This window comes from Prionailurus viverrinus, chromosome F2, assembly GCF_022837055.1.
Source record: "Prionailurus viverrinus isolate Anna chromosome F2, UM_Priviv_1.0, whole genome shotgun sequence".
Classification (NCBI taxonomy): domain Eukaryota; kingdom Metazoa; phylum Chordata; class Mammalia; order Carnivora; family Felidae; genus Prionailurus; species Prionailurus viverrinus.
Window position 1 is genome coordinate 82,095,569 of NC_062578.1, and position 18,930 is coordinate 82,114,498.

Genomic DNA, 18,930 nt, shown 5'->3' on the forward strand with positions numbered 1-18,930 from the left:
CGGGGACACCCTCCTCAGGGGAACCACGACAAGCGGGGCTTCTCGTTCGCAGCCAGCCTGCCTCTCCTCCCCAGACCCCAGCGCCACCCCCCCCCCCCAGCTCGGACCGCCCCCCCGCCCCAGGCCCTCCTCCAGGGGGCACACGCCCTGGTGCTCCCCGCCCGGCCTCCCCGCCCTGGCCACCTAGCGCCACCATCACGCGGTGCTCGGACGGCAGGAGCCGGGCCGTGCCCGGCTGCCGGGAAAGGCCGTGGGGTGCGGCCACACTTCTCCCCCACCAAACACCGCCATGGGCTCCCCGGCTCTGGCACACGCAGGCCCAGACCCGAAGGCATCTGCAGCTGCCCAGCCCGCCACCCCCTGCCCGCGGCTGGCAGAGCGCGAGCCCCTGCCTTGGCTCACACGGCACCCTCTGCCGAGACGGGCTCCCGCTCGGTGCCTTCCGCCCCTGACCGCTCCCTGGTCACGTCCTCCAGGCTGGCCTCCAGCTGGCCCTCTCCACAAAGCTCCCCTCACTTCCCTGGCTGGAGGCGGAGTCTCGGGGTGGTCCCTGGGCCCCCGGACAGCTGTTGGGGCGCATCTGCACTTCTCTCCGAGGGCCAGGGGCACCCCGGGAGGATGCGAGCTGTGTCCCAGGCATGGTCTTAACTCGCTGGTTTGACTCACGTTTACCAGGCGATTACCACGTGCCCACATGCCATCCCCAGAACAGCCACAGTGGGCAAGGGGGCCGTCGGACACAACCGAAGGGCCCCTCGCCGCGGCACGGAGCAGGAGGGAAGGCTTTGCCCTGTCCACCTGGGCTAGGGAGAGGGGGCGAGGCAGGCAGGGAGGCCAGTGAGACCAGGCACCGAAAGGGCAGCACAGGAAGGTGGACACAGGGCCCCGAGGGTCTCGGGGCCACACGTGGTGCAGGAGGGGAGGCTGGGGGCTTGGACCACGGCAGGGCAGTGGGAAGATTCTAGATGCTGGGGATCGCCGGACCTGGGGAGGGCTGGGAGAGGTGTCAAGGCTGACCCCCAGGGCTCCGGGCCGAGTACCAGCAGAGTTGCTGAGGACCCCACATCCTGAGTGTCTGCGTCTGGAGGGGAGGCCACCCAGTCCTACTGAGGGGGGTGCAAGGCAGGGAGAGCCCAGGGAGGCCAAAGGGAACTCTGTCACATTTAATAGAGAATGTCAAACACACGCCGGGAACCAGCACGACATCGAGCCACGGTTCAGTGGGTCACGTACTGGGACAGCTCCCAGATGTCCTCCAGGAAGCTGCTGTAGAATCTGCGGCTCATGGAGTCTGGGTCCTGCTTCAGGATCTCCAAGTCTGCACAGAGACCCCCCGGGGCCTGACACACGGCCCCCCGGGGCAGGGGAGGGCAGGGGGCAGTCTGCTGCGGGAGCTGAAGGAGGAGGGTCCAGGGGGAAGTGCACAGCCGTCCCGGGAGCCCTGTGGGGTGAATGTGGGGAGGGGGGCACAGCCCTGTCCTGGAACCGAGTCTCAAGGAGGAGACGATGCCCTGTTCTGGGGACAGGCCGGCTAAGGGGCCTTCTTAAGAGCTGGGGAACAAAGAGGCCCCTGTGCTGGGCCAGGGCTCACGTTTCCTGAGGGTCCTCACGTCGGCCTTCCTCAGACAGATGCAGAGGTCGGGAAAGTAGTCCTGCAGCATCCCCCCTGCACCAGGGACGGAGGGCGGTGGGCACGGGCGCCTCCCTGGCCCCTGGGGGAGGCCAGCTTGGCCCCGACAGGAGACCGGCCCACCCGACCCCCGGACACGGGAGCCCGGCCCTCCCGGGGGCAGCTCTGGGCTCTGAGTGGTGGGGGCTGGGTGGGCACGGTGGGCGGAGCACAAGACCAGGGGCCAGCACCCACTGATGAACTTCATGGCCGCCTGCTTCAGGTTCCTGTCGGGGCTGCTCAGGTAAGTCAACGCCTGCATGAGAAACCGGTGGTAGTTGCCAAGGTTGCTCTCCACCTGGGGAGGGGGAAGAGATGGGCCCACAGCCCCCTGTGACGCCGCTCCGCCCGAGGCCCCCTGCCAGCCTTGCAGTCCCAAGACCCATGACTCCCCGCCCCCCCCATCCCGCCTCGGGCTGGGGCCTGTGTCAAGGGACCTGGGACCCTGCACTCTGTCACCTCTCCCCGACACGTCCTCCGGGAGGCCTCCCCTGCCCCTCCCACCCCCCACCCTCCCCAGCTTCAGCAACAGACCCAGGGCCAGTCAGAGCCAAGAGGAGGCAGGGAGGTCTGCTGGGCTCTTCTGCACCAGGACTGGAGCCCAGCCTCTCTTGCCGCCCTCGCTCGCTCCCCTGGGCTTGTGCTGTGGACACGCGGGGTGTGCGGCTGCTCTAGGAGGGGACAGCAGGCTCAGGACGGGACGGCCCCTGGACCGAGGATAAGACCAATCTAAGGACGGGGGGCAGGGGACGGACGCAGCCCGGGCTGCTCGTCTCCACTGCTGGCCCAAGCTGCTTTGTGGCAGCACCCTCTGGGCCTTTGCAGGATTATAAACCGGTTTATTTTACCGTCTAAGCCTGCTGGACCCGGCTTTTCTGCCACCTGCATGACAAGAACGCCGGCCCCCTCGCCTCAGCCCCCAGGCCACCCTGGTGCCCGCACTTCCCGCAGGGGCCCTTGGCCACTGTGGCGCCAGGCCGTGCTCCCCCGAGGGGCGCCCGCTTCAGGTCACCCCTGCCCGGCCTGGCCCTCCTCTCTCTGGCTGCGCCCTGGCCGGGCCGACCCTCGGAGCTGCGTTTCCGCCCACACCGGCTTCCCTCCACAAACGTCAGACCAACACTGCAGGTGGGAGGTCCAGGTTCAGGCACCGGGCGGCCTGAGGCCCCAGCCCTTCACCCCCGCTCCCCCCCAACCACCGTGATCGCCTGTGCCTTCTTGTCACAAACCCACATTCTGGGATTTTGGCCGTCAGCTCGCGACCTTAAAAAGACAACCGCCTTCCTGCTCTGTGCCCGTTCTGGGACCACCCCCAGAGCTCCGAGCCCCCTGAGATGCACTCTGGGCTCTCACACCCTTTTCCACTCAGACACCAGGACTTCCTGGAGGAGGCTGATCCCTGGAGAGAACAGGCACTAGGAAGGGCCTGGAACATTCTAATGCTCTCAGAAACAAGGATGCCTATGGACAGAGAGTCCAGGGACAGAGCTCACTGGAAACAGGATTCAAGTTCAAGACAGGCCAGGTGTGACAGTCTGAACAATAAAAGCAATGACACCAGCAGCGGTAACGGTGCCTCCCTGGAAAGAGCGGGGCCCTTCGTGAGCTGAGGGACCGGCTGGACCGCCTCTCCCAAAAAAGATCTGTTGATTCCTAACCCCCCAGACCTCAGAATGGGACAACACTCGGAGATGGGGCCTCTGGAGGCAATGCGGTGAAACGGGGTCCCCCAGCGGCCCTGACGCGTTACAGGTGGTGCCTTAGGAGGGGAGGCGCCAGCGTGCAGAGAGAGCACCTCGGGCGCAGTGACACTCGAAGCCAGGGCAGCGCCGGGCCCGGGAGAGGGGCCTGGGAGGGGCCGTGGCCTGGCCAGCACCGTGCCACAGGCCGCTGGCTTGCAGAGCCGGGAGACAGCAACATCTGTGGTCTAGGCTCGCGGAGCCGTGGCACGGGGGCCTTGGGGACCCAGCAGGCCATCAGCTCGCGGCACTACTCCAGAGGCAGGAGTCAGCAAAGAGAAAACAGGAAGGAGGTTTCTGTAAAAGAAGGAAAACTATAATAGATTTAACTTCGGTGCTTAAAAGTGAGGGAGCACTTGAATACCGGCGTTTTGTTTCTTTTCTCTGCGATTGTTGAAAAGAAGGCCTGGCCGTGAGCCTGGGCCCATGCGGGGAATCGGGACAGAGGGAAGGCAGAGCTATGAGCACATCACGTGGCCCAGGGGGCCCGGGGCTCAAGGTGACTGGTGGCCGAGGTCAGCCGGTGGGGGGGGGGGGGGGGGGAGTAGGGCTCAATGGCACACCCCACAACGGGGCACGAAGACGTCCCCGGGGAGGGCTGGGAGCATCGGGACTGGAGAAGCCCTAATCCACACGTCTCAACTCTTAGAAAATTCCAGAAGAAGGGGCTCCTAGCAAAGCTGACGGACTGGAAGTATCGGGATGACGGGAAGGCCGTGAGCGACCTCACGTGAGGCTTCCGGGAACCACGCCGCCGTGTGGAAAGGAAACCATACGGGACAGCGAGCGGCCCAAAGGCAGCGGGCCGGGGCAGAGGACAGTCACTGCGGGAGGAGCCCCTGCCACCAGCAAGCCCAGCCCCGCTGCCCGACTAGGGGCGTCCTGAGCCCCTGCCAGCCGAGGCGGCAACTGCTTCCTAAAACTCCAACTCCTGGAAGGTGGGAAAACGGGAAAAATGTGCAAAGCCAGGAAAGTCCACGTGAGAAGAGCGGGAAGGGGGGCCCAGAACGGAAGGCGGGGAGGACGCACGTGCCCACGGTCTCCGGGCTCCCCCGGCGCCCGAGCCGTCCCCGGGACCCCTGTCACAGCGAGGCTGCTAGTGGGGGCTCAGAGCCATTTCAATGGGTCTGAAACCCACAGAAAAATAAATGTTTGAGGGAAACGTACTTGGTTAAACCTGTGAGTGTAACTCAATAACGTTGACGGTCTCATGTTCTAACAGACGGAGTGTTTAAGAAATTGGTAAAATCAGAGGAACCCGGGTGGCCCGGTCGGTTAAATGTCTGACACCGTTCTTGAGTTCGAGCCCCGCGTCGGGCTCTGTGCTGACAGCCGGGAGCCTGGAGCCTGCTTCCGATTCTGTCTCCGTCTCTCTCTGCCCCTCCCCTGATCGCACTCTCTCTCTCCCAAAATTAAGTAAACGTTAAAAAAAATAAATTGGTCAGATCGGTCCACTAGGTACCGAGACACCGATGGCAAGCACGGACCCCTCCACGCGCTCTCCTCAGCAACCAGCTAAACACAAGTCCCCAAGGGCAAAAACGGGCAGGACAAGACCGGAACCACAAGCACGTGACAGGTGGCCCCGCTGTCCCTGCACACGGGCTGAGGTGGGCATCGAGTCCGGGCGCCCGAGGTGTCTCCGTGGAAGGAAAGACCAACCTCACGCCCAGGATGCCAGAGGCAGGGGGGGACCTGACATCGCCCACGCACCTCGGGAACCAGACCGGAAGGACCCCAAGGGAAGGCACAGGGACACCAAAAGGGAGCCTCTCTCTCCCTCCCCCACCCCGGGCCTGAGTTAGGAGCAAGAGAAAAGACAAGTTCCTTGAAAAGCCTCAGCCACGGCCTGGAGCCGCATGAGGCCCTGGGGCGGGACTCGGGCGGCCCGCACCCACGACACCTCAGAGACGGATGTCACTGTAACATCCACCCCGCGGCGGCACAAAGGTCTCCGACAGACGTACACAGAGAAAGACCCGCAGCCCAAAATGACAAGGGCAGGAAACCCAGCCCGGGCCACACCCCCGAGGCGGAGGCCCTGGCGCCCACTGGAGCCTTCTCTCCCCTCCCAGCTCCAAATTCACCCCTGCTGTGCACTCTGTAAAAGCGACCTGGGCCCCAGTGTCATCCTCGCCAGCTGGCGCGAGGGCACGGGGGCAGCGTGGGGACACAGGAGGGGCTCCCGCCCTCAATCCCGCGGGCACCCCCAGGGCTCCTCCCCCACCCCCCGGGCCGTTTCACGGCCGGTCTCCTGTGACCCCTCCCCGTGTGGGACCTGTCCCGGCATCTCGGCGGGCTCGGCTCTGTGCCACACCAGCTTCTCTGCCATGCAGGGGCGTAGCTATGCCCTCGGCTCTGGGGGTGGGGGTCCTCCTGGCCCGGGGCAGGGGCTCCCCTCCACTACGTTGGGACATGTGACATCACGTACTCCCGTCCACGTCCACGCGCTATCCCTGCGGTCCCGCGGCCTTCAGAGTTGGCTCCCCCGCAAACCGACCAGCCCCCCGCAGCCCCCGGGCCCTGCAGCGGTTAACCACCCCTCACGTTAACCTCCCCCTGCTCAAATCGCTGTGACGTCTGTCTCCTGAACGCATCCTAGGGACACAGACGCTGAGCGCCGATCACAGCCACGAGGGTCAAGTGCGGCAGCCCCGCGGGCGCCCGCGGCCTGTGCCTCGGGTGACGCGTCACCGTCATCAACCACGGGGGACAGCCTAATGCCCAGAAGCGCCGCACGCAGTTTCCCGCGGGCAGGGAGCTGGGCATTGCAGCTGGTGGAAGGTCACAGCCACCCCGCGCCCCTCCGGGCACCAGCGTGGCTCCAGGGCGGGGAGGGGCTTCTCCATCAGACCCGAGCACAGACCGCGGGAAAGTAACACGTCCGGCCACAAAACTTCCGCGCCAGCAGAGACACGGTAAGCACAGTGCAAGAAGTCGCAGACTGGGCAACAGCGATTACAGTACAAACAACTGGCCAAGGACCCACGCCCGGAGCCTGCAGAGAATTCCTCATTCGCACAAAAAACACCACCGGCACGCGGCGGGCGAAGCGCTCGGCACGGAGGCCCCGCCGGCTCCCCAGCAAGGTGGCGCCTACCAGAGTCCCTGCCCTCCGGACCCTGAGAAGCCCCGCTCCCTTTCTCCGGGCACCTGTACCCCCAGACCGTAGCCTTCCCCACTTCTCAGGAAACGTCTGCCGTCTCCCAGCCGCGGCGGGGACCCCCAAGCCCCCGCCCACCTCGACCACATCCAGTGTGGCCCGGCGCGCCAGCCTGCCCGCCACCAGCTGGAGAAAAGCCCGGGATGGGGACCGCGGTCCCCGAGCGCTGGGGAGGGGTCCCAGCCGGGCTCTGAGGGTCTGGACTCAGAAATAAACGGACCACCAGGAATCAGCGCTGTGGTTTCTTGCTCACCCGTCCCACGCACACGCGTCCCCTCACACGAATCCTCAGCAAGGCGTGTGGGCCCAGGAACGTCCGTGGGGTCCCGGTGCGGCCACTCCCGGGTTCCCAGAGCTACGGGGCCCTCCCCATGCCTGCACTGGGACATCAGTGGGCGCTACGCTCCCCAAAGGCCCTTCCGCAGCGGCCATGGGAACTGCCTCCAGGTAGGGCTTCCCCGTCCAGATGCAGTGGTCCCCACGTGGCCCTGGAGGCCCCCAGCTCGGTTGCTGACCGAGGGGGCCCACTGAGGGAGGCTGAAGGGGCCAGCCCAGCACGGAGCGGGCCTCTAACCAACACCCGTGGGACCGAGTCAGATGCCACCCAAGAGGGTTCCTATATCAAGCCCGTCCTCCTCTGGGTGCTGGGGGTGAGGACCCTCACTGCACACGGCCCCGTCCACCTCCCCGGCCTCCCTGCCCCTCATCCGGGAGGGTGCCGACACCTTACCGTGTAGATGAAAACGTCGTTCTCGGCGCTGAGGCCACGACCCCATGCCAGCTTCCCAAACAGCTCCTTCCGGAACTCCCATTTCAGCAGGACGGCACAGCGCAGGAAGGTCAGCTTTGTCTTCTGTGGGTGCCACGCAAAGACAGACGGGTCACCTCCCTCCGCATCAACACCCTCCCGGGCAGAGACCGCAGGACAAGTGGCCCGGAGGCATCCAGGGCCCCGGCCCGGCAAGGACACCGCTCACAGCCGCGCCCGGGCCGTGTAGCCTGCTCACACCCCAGAGGGGGCACAGGGTGCCCCCGCCATAGTGTCTTCACCCCCCCAAGCCCCGTGGGTGCCGTGCTCTAATTCACATGAAAATTCGAGAGGCCAGTGGTCACCCTGGCCACCCAGGCTTCCTTCCTGACCCTGAGGGAGTCTCTCAAGGGCTGGGGGACAGGCACCCAGGGAAGGAAGGCCGGTCCCTCACTCACCAGTACCCAACAGCCCCGCCTCTAGTCTCAGAACTCCTTTAAAGGGTCCCTGTACCACCCACGATGGGCGGAAATCACCCCCAGGACCTCAGGCTGTGACTGTCCAGAGACACGGTCTCAACAGAGGTGAGGTAATCAGGTCCCTGGGTGGCCCTAGGGCAAGCTGTCTGGTGTCCTCACCAGGAGGGGAATCTGGACTCGCAGACAGGGGGACGACCACGTGAGGACACGGGGAGAAGACGCCGTCCATGTGCCCAGGAGAAAGGCCGGAGGGGACCAGCCTGCCACACCCTCGACCCAGCAGCCCTGTCCTCGGCACTTGGTGGTGGCGGCCTGATTTGAGACGGGCCGGTCCCCGAGCTGACCTCTCCCTCCCTTGCTGAGTTGAGGGGAGATCGGCCCACCTGGTTTTCACTCCAAAGCCCTCAACCTCCTCCTGAGTCCACCACGCCTCTGTCCCCAGGACACTGTGCTCCGGAGGGGGGGAGCACCTGTTTTTCAGCATCTAGGACGAGGCCCTGATCACAGAGGACCCTCCGACCCAACCCCGGGCCCAGGCCTGCCCTCAACTTCCTGTGTTCCCGTTAGCTCACAGAATGCACCGCCCACCTCACTCAGAGGCCCCTGGCCTCTGGGCCACTTATCCTAAGACTACAGCTTGTGAGGCTGAGTAGGCCGGCCTCCCCCAGGCAGCCTCTCCTGGTTTCTTCGACAGTCTCCTCTGAACTCCCAGCTGTACCCCTCTAGCCCCCCCACCTGGCAACACCCCTGCCTTCTACTGGTCTCCCATCCACCCTTCTGTTCACCCCTTCATTTAGCTGCACATTCACTCAGCAGCTGCCCTGTGCCAGGCTCCGGGCTGCTGGCTGGCTGTGCAGACCCAGACCTGATGCGGACCCTCTCCCAGGCTTGAGGCGTTCCCAGCCCATCACACCACCCGTGATGGGTCCGGAGGGCTCCTGGGTCTGGTGGGTCTGGGGCAGGGGCAGAGAGAAGCCCTGGGACTGAAGGAAGTCCCTTTGTGAGGAGGAGGCAGGAATTCAGGCAGTTTCCCAAGGGCCCCAGGAGGGGCTGGAGGGAAGGAGGTGGCCACGATCAAGAGGGCAGCAGGCAGGGCCTACTTGGCTGAGCCAAGCTGTTAGGTGACCACAGTGAGAGGTGAGACCCAGGGATGGGGACCCAGGGCCAGCAGAACGCTGCTGAGGGGTAGAGGCCAGGAAAGCTTCCCTGAGCGGGGGGGGGGGGGGGGGGGGGAAGGGGGGGGGCACTTGGATGGGGGTCTCAGGCGAGAAGCAGGTGTTCCCAGTGTAGAGGGGGGAAGGGGCACTCCCCGAGGCCAGAGGGGCCGCTCAAACGGATGATCTGGGAAACCTGGGCCTACGAAATGGCTGGTAGCTCCAGGGCCACCCTATGGGTCCTCTGTGGGAGTCAGACACGGTGCCTCCCTGGGGGCAGTGCCCTTGAGGGGGGCACGGTCTGCAGTAGGCCCTGGGGAGAGCGGGGAGCGAGAAGGGCCCCAAACTCCAGGCTCCTGAGGCTGACTGCGTGTGTGTGTGTGTGTGTGTGTGTGTGTGTGTGTGTCAGGTGGGGGTTGCTTCGCGGGCTCCTAGACTGGGGGGAGAACCTAGAGGTGAGGGCAGCGCCACCTTGGACGGGCCCTCTCCTTCCCTGCGCCTGTCGCCTGCAAGGCGGGGGGGCCGCTCACCATGACCACCTTGGGGCAGGAGTCGGCCAGGTGGAAGAACAGTGGCACCAGGGCCTGGAAAGCGTGATTCTTGAGTGCCTGCTGGTACTTCTTGCCGCCGCTGTACAGCACGTCTCCGTACAGGAGGATGGCCCCTCCGCGCACGTCGGCCTGTTCCTGCCGGCAGGTAGAGCCCTCAGCCGCAGGGCGGCCCCCCGCCCCCCCCAATCTGCCAGCCACCGCCCATCTCTCACCCTTCTTCCGGCCCAGGGACCTGCGGTGGCCAATGCGCCCTGATGCCGACGCCCGCCCTCTGCAGCTCTGGGACCGTCCGCTGCGCCCCTCCACCGCACCCCTCCACCGCACCCACCTTGCTGCCCGGGCCGCCCACTGGCACGCACAACCCAGCCTTCTGGGCAGCTGGGGCGCCTTCTCCTCCTGCCACCCCCTCCGGTGGCTGCGGCCAACCCTTTCTCGGCCACAGCGACCTCACCCCCTCTCCCGGGCAGACCAGGCGCACCCTGCGGCCAGACCGGTCACTTTGAGCTCTGAGACCCAGCAAGAGGCCTCGGGCTTTGTGCTGGGGGCGGGAGGGGGGCGATGAGGACGCCTAGAGGCTGCGAACCAGCCCCTGCATCTGCACCAAGGGCCTGCGCCGTCTTGCCGCCCCCCGCCCATCCTTGCTCTCCTGGCCGCGGCCCGCGCCCTCCGCGTGGGGGAGCACGAGGCTTGGGCAAGGTCATTTCTGAGGCGGCCCAGGGGTCTCCCAGAACCTACCTTCCTTGGGGCCAGGCTCCCGCCCAGGTCCACAGGACTTTACCCACAAGCCCCGGGGGTGGGAAGGGGGGGAAAGCGGCCTCGGCTGCTGGGATTGGCTGGGGTGGCAGCCGCAGCTGCTGGGATTGGCTGGGGTGGCAGCCGGAGGCTGCTGGGATTGGCTGGGGTGGCAGCCGGAGGCTGCTCGGATTGATTGGCTGGGGTGGCAGCCGCGGCTGCTCGGATTGGCTGGGGTGGCAGCCGCGGCTGCTGGGATTGGCGGGCTCAGGCGACGAGCTGCACCGCCGCCGCGCTCCTCACATCGTCGAACAGCTGCAGCAGGTGCTGGGCCATCCTGAGGCTGGTGGCGCCGACGCCCTGGGCCCCCAGGCGGTGCAGGATGTCGCCCAGGATTTCCATCAGGCCCATGAGGTCCTTGGGCTCGGGCCCCACGAAGCCGTCCAGCAGCCCGGCCAGCCGGTTCCGGAGCAGCATCACCTGCGGGCGGACGCAGCCACTCCCGGGCCTGCCCCGCTCCCTGGAAGGTGCCCTTCCCGACTTTACCACCGTTTCTATTCTACGGGTGTCGGCAACTCGGCGGGGCCGTGGCTGCCACTCCCTGCCCGCGCTGCCTCCTTTAACAATCCGCAGGGGCCTCAGCCCCAGCCCCCCGGCCTGCACCGTGGGGCGTGGACTTGTTCTGGAAGGCCTAAAGGGCAGAAGGAGGACGTGCATCCACAACCCAGCCAGGTGCCAGTCCTCTATGTGACGGGTGGCGCGTGAACAGGACCAGCTAGCAGGTGTGCTGTCGGGTAAGAGACCCCTACTAGAAAGGAGGCCAAAGTCGCAGACCTCAGAGCCCCCTCCGGCCCTGAAATTCTAGGATCCCCGCTGCATGCAACGCAGCACCGTTCCCCAAACGTTTCCCCCCCCTCCCCTCCTGCCTTGGCCTGCCCTGCCTTCCCCACCCACCCCTTCCAATCTGACCTGCTGTGGAGGCTCTTCTCACATGCCTCCTCCTCCCTGAAGTCTTCCTGGGATAGGAGCGAGCAGCCCCTGCTCTCACCTTCTCAGGATGCATCAGGGCACTGCTGAGGCCCTTCAGGCTCATGGCCCGCACCAGCTGGTTGGGGTTGTTCAGGCCCAGGCTCAGGAAGTTGTCCACGGTTCTCCGAGACATGTACTGGGTGAGCTCGTGGCTGTTGAGAAACTGAGTAGTGTTGGCACCGTCAGCTACCAGGGAAAATGGGCCTGTGGCACAGCATGAGATAGTGGGGTTAGACGTAAGGAAGCACTTCCAGAGAGCAAGCAGGTCTGACACGGAAGGCAGAAGTTAGGATACCTTTACGTGGGAGGGTTGGAGCGGAAGTCCAATTCTCTGAGCTTCCGAAGGGCCCGAGGACGCTGGTGAGGGGCAGGGGCAGGGGCAGGGCGGGACCGAGGAGGGGCTGACCTCCGTGATGATGAGGATGGCCACGATGTTGTCCCGCTCCTCAGAGCTCTTCAGGGAGATGACCGCCTGTCCCAAGACGGCCTTGACCTCACAGTCATAGTGGGCCATGGCCCTGTCAGATGAGAGAGGCAGGCACGGGGGCCCTGAGGTCTCCATCCTTGGCCCCCATAACCCCCTGCTCACTCGGGGAGATGGCCCAGGCAACTGAGTCTGGAGCCCAGCTCCCAATATGGGGTGTAGCCTTCCCGTGAGGAATGCTCTCTGGGGCCAGCACCGCCCCCCCAGGCTGTGCGCACCTAGCCAAGAGGGTCACCCCCTCGGTGTAGGTTTCCATGTGCTCAAAGAGCTCCCAGCCTCTCAGCAGCTTGAGGTAGGCAAACACCTCCCAGTAGTTGGTGGTCCAGAAGAGACCCTTCAGGGCCTCCAGGCATGTCCTAGGGGCAGGTGGGGGTGTGAGGAGAGGTGAGTCGGGGCTCGGGGCTGGGCTGTCTGCCTGGACCGTAAGGTCATCGGCGACCTCCTCTCCCATCTGGGCCCCGGTGAGCTGTCACCTTCTAAGCCTGCTCTGCCCCAGGATTCTCACTCCCGCTGGCTTTTGGTGGCTGTGCCCCCTGCTCCCTACTCGGGACCGAAAGCCTCCAGGTGGGGCCAGAGTGCATTCCTTTCCGGGTCCCTAGCCCTGAGCCCAGGGCCTGGTGCCCGCCAGGGGTTCCGTGGGTATGTGGAAGGAACCCGAAAGAGGGCACGGTTGGGGTTCCCCAGGGGGCTGGGCGCCGAGGCCCATCACAGATGTCACCTGCAGGGGCTGAGGGGCTTCCTGTCTAGGACATCCTCCTGGTAGTCTGAGATGCCGTCCACCACATCCAGCTCAAACAGGTAACGGAGCTGCGTGAGCAAGCCCACGAGGACCCCTGCGAAGGCCCAGCGCACCGTGGCCTTGTACTCCCGGGTGTACAGGAGCTCATAAATGGTACCCAGGGCCTGCGGTGGGCGACAGAGCAGAACTCAGATGGGCGACTCTCCAGGGCCGGCTCCAGTGAGCAGAGGAGTGGGGAGCCACAAGCACGGGCGCCCCCCCCCCCCCCAGGCCCAGGCCCCTGTCGCCTGTGCCTGCCTCGGGCCGGGACACTCCCGGGGACGCTGGCCCCGCTCTGCTGACCACTCAGCAGTCGAGAGGCCTCGGCTACTCTTGCCGAGACCCTCTGCCTGCCGGCTCAGCCAGGCATCCCACAGGGCCCCTGGATGACAGCGCGGTCGTGGGGGCGGGGGGGGCCGGGTGGGGACATGGGGGGCGGGGTCCTGCTCACCAGCAGGGAGATGAGCTCCGCCTGCTGGGTGAACCTGATGAGCTCTTTGGGGGGTCGCAGCCTCAGCTTCACGTAGAGCAGGGTGAGGACCTTGCGGGCCAGCTGGGTGTTGCTGGCTAGGGCCTTCCACAGGGGTATGACCTGTCTGGGGAGGCAGGGGGCCCAGTGCCTGCAGGTGGCTGGCCATGCAAGGTGGAGGGGTGGGCGGGACGTGACCCTCGGGACAGCAGGATGGCCTGAGATGGCCCAGCCCCCCAGGGACAGTGAGCCCTTCCATCCGCGGGGTCCAGGAGGCTGTATCCGGATGGGGCCCCCACTCGAAGCCCCGAGCACAGGACAGGCTAGCTTTCCCTGATGTCGGTGCTGATTCCCGCTTTGCCGCACTCCTTTGCCACGTGACCCCAAACAGAGCCCCGTCCTACCCCCAGCTTGTGGGGGTGGGGGCTCACCCCTCAGGCAAAGCGGGCAAAGTGGGTCTGCACTGGGCGTGTCTCCCTGGGGCGGGGTGGGGGGCGTGTGGGGCTCACAGACCTGCATCCCCCAGAACTCTGTTCCCTGTCCAAGGTGCTGTGGGCCTGTGACAAGCCGGTGCTCCCTGAGACGCTGTGGAGACACCCTGGTGCTCCAGTGGCCCTCAGACTTCAGGGGACACACACACACACACACACACACACACCATTCAGGCTGCTTAGAACGGGGTCTCTACTCACAGGCCAGGCCCAGCATCACGGTGCTGGAGCTCATGACGTCCACACGGTGCAGCCTGGAAACCCAGTATTGGCCCCGGAAGGGCAGGGGGCCCGTGTGTGTGCTGGGGCCCTGGGCAGCTGGAGGGGGCTGTTTGGGGGCCAGCTGACCTCCAGCCCCTCTGCCAGCTGGTCTCTCGGGGTTCTCCCGGTCTGAGGGACGCTCCCATGCCGAAAGCCCCCTCCGGGGACTGATGGAGCCTCCACCTTAACCCCTCAGCCTAGAACACCTCCGGGGACCCCCTGGCCGTGGTTCGGGAGTCTGGGAAGGAGAGTGGAGTCTCTCTCACTGGAAGGGCCAGTGTCGTGCATGCCGCTGCCTGGCCAGGGATTCTGTGGCCTGGGAGGGCAGACCATGGAGGAAGGACGGGTGTTCACCTCTGGGTCGTGGGTGCCGGTGCCATACCTCTCAGAGGGGTGACACAGGGACAGTATCACCTCGACTGTCTCCTGGGTGTGCTGAGTCCCCAACACTGACACGGCCTGCATCACGGTCTGCAGGGCGTTCTTAAAGATGATAGAGGGCAGCTCCTGGAACAAACCCTGCAGGATCTCAGCCACCTGAGCAGGGACGGGCAGACCGGGACAGGGCGTCAGAGCCACCCCGAGCTTCCGCCTCCGTCCCCTGCTGGGGCCGGGGTCTGCCTCCCCCATGAGGCAGCCTGATGGCCTCGTCAGCCTTCGGCCAGTAGCCTGACCGCTACGTGATCCCTGCCCCACGATGAGGCATCTGGACACGTACAGGACCCGGTGGGGTCGGCGGTGGAAGCGGCACCGTGGCTCACAGCTGGTGTGGCCCCGCCGTCCCCGCGGCCTCACCCCATCTCCCTGTGTGCCTGTGAAAACGTGAGGATCAACCCCGAGCGTCCAGGAGGGTTGATGGGCCCGGCAGCCCCTGAGAGACGTTCTGTCTGTGTGGGCTGTGAACTAGGTTGGCCACGCCCCCTTGCCCCACTCCCCAGGGAGGTGGGGGAGGGGGTGGGGGCAGGGAATTTTTCTCTCCTGAGTAAGGTTGAATGAACAAGGCAGGGTGTTGCTGTCAGGGCCCTGGGACCTTGAGGGTCCCGACCGGCCGGGAGGGGTGAACCAGGGGCCCTGGGGCATCGCTGGGTCTCAGCCCTGCTAACAGGGCTGTGCTATTTCAGGGAGCGGGAGGCGGGCCGTGGACTGCGGATGGCTAGGACTGAGCTCGGGACCCACGGCCTCCAGCCCCGGGCGCTCTCTGTGAAGACGTGTGTGCACAGACACGGGTGCGTCCGCGTGCACACGGGCAGCCCTGGACGCAGGGCCAGCCCGCCCCCCCCACCCCAGTCCTTCCTTAGCGGGTCCCCCGACTCCCATGGGGAGGTCCGCAGAAGGTGGCCCGCAGCCGGGGCTCAGCGCCCACCTGCTCTGCCTTGATGCTGTGGTCCTCGACGATCATCAGGAGCAACTGTGAGGCCAGGTCACAGCGCAGGTGGTTGTGGCTGCAGAGCCCTCGCAGGAGAGTGAGGACGAGCTGCGTGTGCTGGGCCACGGTCAGGTTCCCATCCAGCACCTGGGCCGGGGGGGCTGCGGTGAGAGGCCGAGGCGGCACCCTCCCTGGTGGTCCTCAGCCCTCCAGCCCCTCCTGCGTCGGGGCTGGAGACAGGGCCGGCGTGGGGGCGCTCCTCGTACCCAGAGGTGGAAAAAATGCCAGGCGAGCAGACTTGTCCCCTCCCCCGCACCAGGCTGCTGGGGCCCCGCCCCTCCTGCCTCCGTGGTGGGAGGTGTGGCCGCCGAGGGCTGAAGGATCACTCTGGGGATGGTGGGAGCAAGCAGTCGTGTCCAGGCAGTCAGGTGCCCCCCCACCCTTCAGCCCGCAGCCAGTCACTGACTCGGGGTACAGGGTCCAGCCCCTGCCTCGAGGTGGGGGACACTTTAAGCTGTCACACTCCCCTGGCTCAGACAGACCACCCCCCTCTTGGCTGCTCCCATCCCCAGCTTGCTTCCCTTCCTCCTTCCTCCTGAGCGTGAGTCTCTGTCCCCTAAACTGCACTGAAATTCCTGTCCCAGGCTCTGTTTCTAGGGAACCCACCAGGACCACAGGCTTCTAAGCGGCTGGCTCCCTAGGAGGGGTTCCCAGGGGACGACCCTCTGCACGGAGGCGTTGAGGGCTTGATGCTCCTGTCCCAGCCTGTCCTGAGAGCAGGCAGGGGGTCAGATTCAGGGACTCTCACTTGGAAGGTGGGGAAACTGAGGCATGGAAGGGTTGAATGACCGCCCCGCAGTTGGAGGCAGAGCTTGGACTCAAACCCAAAGCTTTGATGCCCCGTTTGTCTTGAGGGGAGGGCCGGCCCGGGAAGGACACACACAGGGAGGGAGGGCAGAGGCGATGGACAAGGGAGACAGACAGCATGCTGCCTGCCCGGGACTGCGCACGAGTAGTGAGCGCGGGACAGCCTCAGGCAAACCCAGCTGTCGCCCTAGTGAGGGGCCCCAGGGGTGAGGCCGCAAGAGGAGTGGGGGCCGAGAAGGGAGAGGTCAGCAAGAACCTCAGGACCGGGCTCCAGAGGGGCCCTGCCGCACCTCCAAGTCACCGGCGGGAGGGTGCAGGCCGAGATTTCAAGGGGCAGAGTGATGGGGTGCTTTCCCTGCAAGAGAGCGTCCACGTCCCGGCTACGCCTGACCCGCCCCCCAGCTCCCCTGCGCAGGTTGCAGAATGGGCAGGGAGGTGGAGGCCGGAGAGGCCCCCACTCCTGGACAGCTTGGGGCTGCGTGCAGCTCGGGCCCCACCTTTACCAGGTCGTAGAACTTCATTTCTGATTTCCTCCTGGCATTTGCTTCAAAGTTCTTCATTTTATTCAAATACGTGAACTCCGACGTGCTGCCTGGCGAGGGGCACCGAGTCAGGGGGCCTGGGGCGGCCAAGCGGCCAGCGCCCCGGAGGTGGGGGGCTCCCAGCTCACCCTTCTGCTGGGTCAGCAGCTGCAGGAGGAGGTACACGCACTGGTGGGCGTGGCTCTGGGTGACGGGCTCCTTGTCCCTCCACAGCAGCATGAGCAGGCCTATCTGGTGGCCCAGCATGGAGGGGGTGGCCTCCTCCTGGGAGGGGCGGGCAGTGAGCGAGGCCAGGCCCGGCCGCCAGGTGTCTCGTGGGCAGGGCGCCCCCAGGCCCTCGTCCCACGGCGGGACCGCCTCCCCCGCCACCCGGTCTCCCTTCCCCGCTTCCTTCAGGTCTTTGCTCTGAGGCGGCCTGGCCATCGAGCTCCCCCCACCGCCCCCTTTGAACTCTGACCCCTGCCCCGGGACCGGGGGCACCCCAGGGCCTGCGTCTCGCCCCCCAGCCCCGTGCCTAGCAGCCGAGACGCTCCGTGAATACGGCCGCGAGAATCAGGAGCGAGGGCCGGGGTGCCCAGCACGGAAGCAGCCGCGCCATGGGGGCTCCCGGCCCCTCTCTGGGCTCAGGCCCACCTTCCTGGCTGCCCTCCCGAGGGTGCCGGGCGAGGCGACTCACAGTGAGCCCCACGTAGTCCACCACGTACTTGAGGAACAGGAAGATGGTCTGCACCGCCCGCTGGCGCTCGTGGCTGCTGTCTGACTTCAGCCACGGCTCCATGTGCTGCGATGGGAGAGGAGAGCCCGAGGCCGGCTCAGCGCAGGACCCACCCTCCCCTCCCGGACGTGGCCGCTGGGACGCGGAGCGATGGCGGGCCGGCCGCAGCCGGGCGTGCCCACCAGATGGCTCGCCCGTCCGTGCCCGGCCACCGGCTCAGCTCCCCGGGGCGAGGCCGGGTCTGGGCCCAGAGGGAAGCCAGGGTGTTTGAGGGCCTACATCTGCACGGCTGTGCGGGAGCCCGCAGACCATCCCCGGGACTTCCTCCCCGCCCACGGCGGTGCCCGGAGATGAGCCAGGGTCACCTTCTCCTCGCAGGGCCCTCGGCTCTTCTGAAACGCCCGCCCCTGCCTTGCCGAGAGCCCCCGGGTCAGCGGCGTGGGGCACACCTGCCGACCTGGCCGCCTTCGTGTCCGAGGGACGCACCCCGGGTGGGCAGAGCCCCAGTCGTGTGCCCCCCGCCAGCCCAAGCCCCACCTGCAGGATGAAGCATAGCTCGTCCACACTCTTGTTCTCGGAGATGAGGCTCTGCAGCAGCAGGTCCAATGCCTGCATCGACTTCCGGTACAGTGCCTGGCGGGGCCGGTGGCCTGGTGTCACTCCCCGGGGGGGGGGGGGGCACCCGCCAGCACCGTGGCCCTCCCTGGCCGACACCCTCGCCCATCTCTCCCCTGGTGCCCTGGGACTCGCCCCCGTGAGGGCTCAGTCACCCTGCCCTGCGGGCCTGCGGAAATGATCATAATGTCCACTCCAGGTCCGGTCCCCACTCGGTCCCTGGTGGGGACACACAGTGCCCTCCCGGCTGCCGGGCCTCAGGTCCTAACCGCTGAGGGTGTTGAATCTGCCCCTAATTTCCCAGAACGGGGGCAGAGTTCAGTGAGCTCCCGATGCTGCTGTGGGCACGCTGCCCAGCCCAGGGCTCCTCAGATGGCGCCCCTGGGCGTATTCCCCCAGCACTGAAGCCGAAACCGGGAAGTACGTTGAACTGAGTGAAAATGAAAACAGCATATCAAAATTGATCATCTGCATAGACCCAGCAAAAGCAGTGGGCAAAATCCAACATCCATCCTGATGAGCACTGTCCGAAAAGCAGGACTAGCAGAGAACTTTCTCCACCTAACTAAGAGCATCAGAGCACCCACAGCAAGCCACGGCAACGGCAGACTCGATGGCGAAGACAGATGCGTTCCTGATCACATCAGGAACAACGTGGTGTCTGTTCCCACCACTGGCGGGTCCTGGCAAGGGCGGTGGGGTAGGAGGGTGACAGCACAGCACCATCCCCGTTGACAAGAAAGGAGACTGTTCGCATAAGTCACGTATAAAACCCTGTGGAATCTACAGAAGGCTCTGAAAAGCTAACACGCGGTTTAGCGGGGTTTCGGGAACAAAGTCAACATACGATAAAAGTCAATTGTGCTCCTATAAACCAGCAACGAGCAACTGAAAGCTAAACATTTAAATGTCATCGGCAATATCAGAAGAAAATAGAGAGAGGAAAGGCTCTGACAAAAGACGTCCGAGGCGAGCACACGGAAAACCGGCCAACGCTGCTGGGGGGTTTGAAGACGACCTAATTAAACGGAGAGGTGCGCCAGCGCCCAGCTCGCCACACAAACCGGTGTTAACGTGTCGG

At 65.6% G+C, this 18,930-nt stretch overlaps 1 protein-coding gene across 6 annotated transcripts in view; it reads right to left on the reverse strand.

Annotated features, from left to right (window-relative positions):
- Positions 1–1,130: 1,130 nt before the first annotated feature.
- The window catches only part of LOC125156053 (maestro heat-like repeat family member 5), a 31,067-nt gene continuing 13,267 nt past the window's right edge, over positions 1,131–18,930 (reverse strand). For 2 of the 6 annotated variants that reach the window (XM_047841689.1, XM_047841692.1), the window contains 18 exons: positions 17,772–17,867; positions 17,153–17,300; positions 16,648–16,783; positions 16,475–16,565; positions 15,108–15,257; positions 14,127–14,281; positions 13,506–13,577; positions 12,975–13,119; positions 12,464–12,648; positions 11,964–12,101; positions 11,668–11,779; positions 11,281–11,424; positions 10,536–10,712; positions 9,480–9,635; positions 7,299–7,421; positions 1,865–1,967; positions 1,592–1,666; positions 1,131–1,318 (listed from right to left, as the gene is read on the reverse strand). In XM_047841689.1, coding sequence (XP_047697645.1) covers positions 1,218–1,318; positions 1,592–1,666; positions 1,865–1,967; positions 7,299–7,421; positions 9,480–9,635; positions 10,536–10,712; positions 11,281–11,424; positions 11,668–11,779; positions 11,964–12,101; positions 12,464–12,648; positions 12,975–13,119; positions 13,506–13,577; positions 14,127–14,281; positions 15,108–15,257; positions 16,475–16,565; positions 16,648–16,783; positions 17,153–17,300; positions 17,772–17,867 — 2,307 coding nt within the window. In that variant the 3' untranslated portion in view covers positions 1,131–1,217. Of the gene's footprint in view, positions 1,319–1,591; positions 1,667–1,864; positions 1,968–7,298; positions 7,422–9,479; positions 9,636–10,535; positions 10,713–11,280; positions 11,425–11,667; positions 11,780–11,963; positions 12,102–12,463; positions 12,649–12,974; positions 13,120–13,505; positions 13,578–14,126; positions 14,282–15,107; positions 15,258–16,474; positions 16,570–16,647; positions 16,784–17,152; positions 17,301–17,771; positions 17,868–18,930 lie in introns of all 6 variants that reach the window. The other 4 variants (XM_047841693.1, XM_047841691.1, XM_047841694.1 and 1 more) reach the window with 4 other exon arrangements.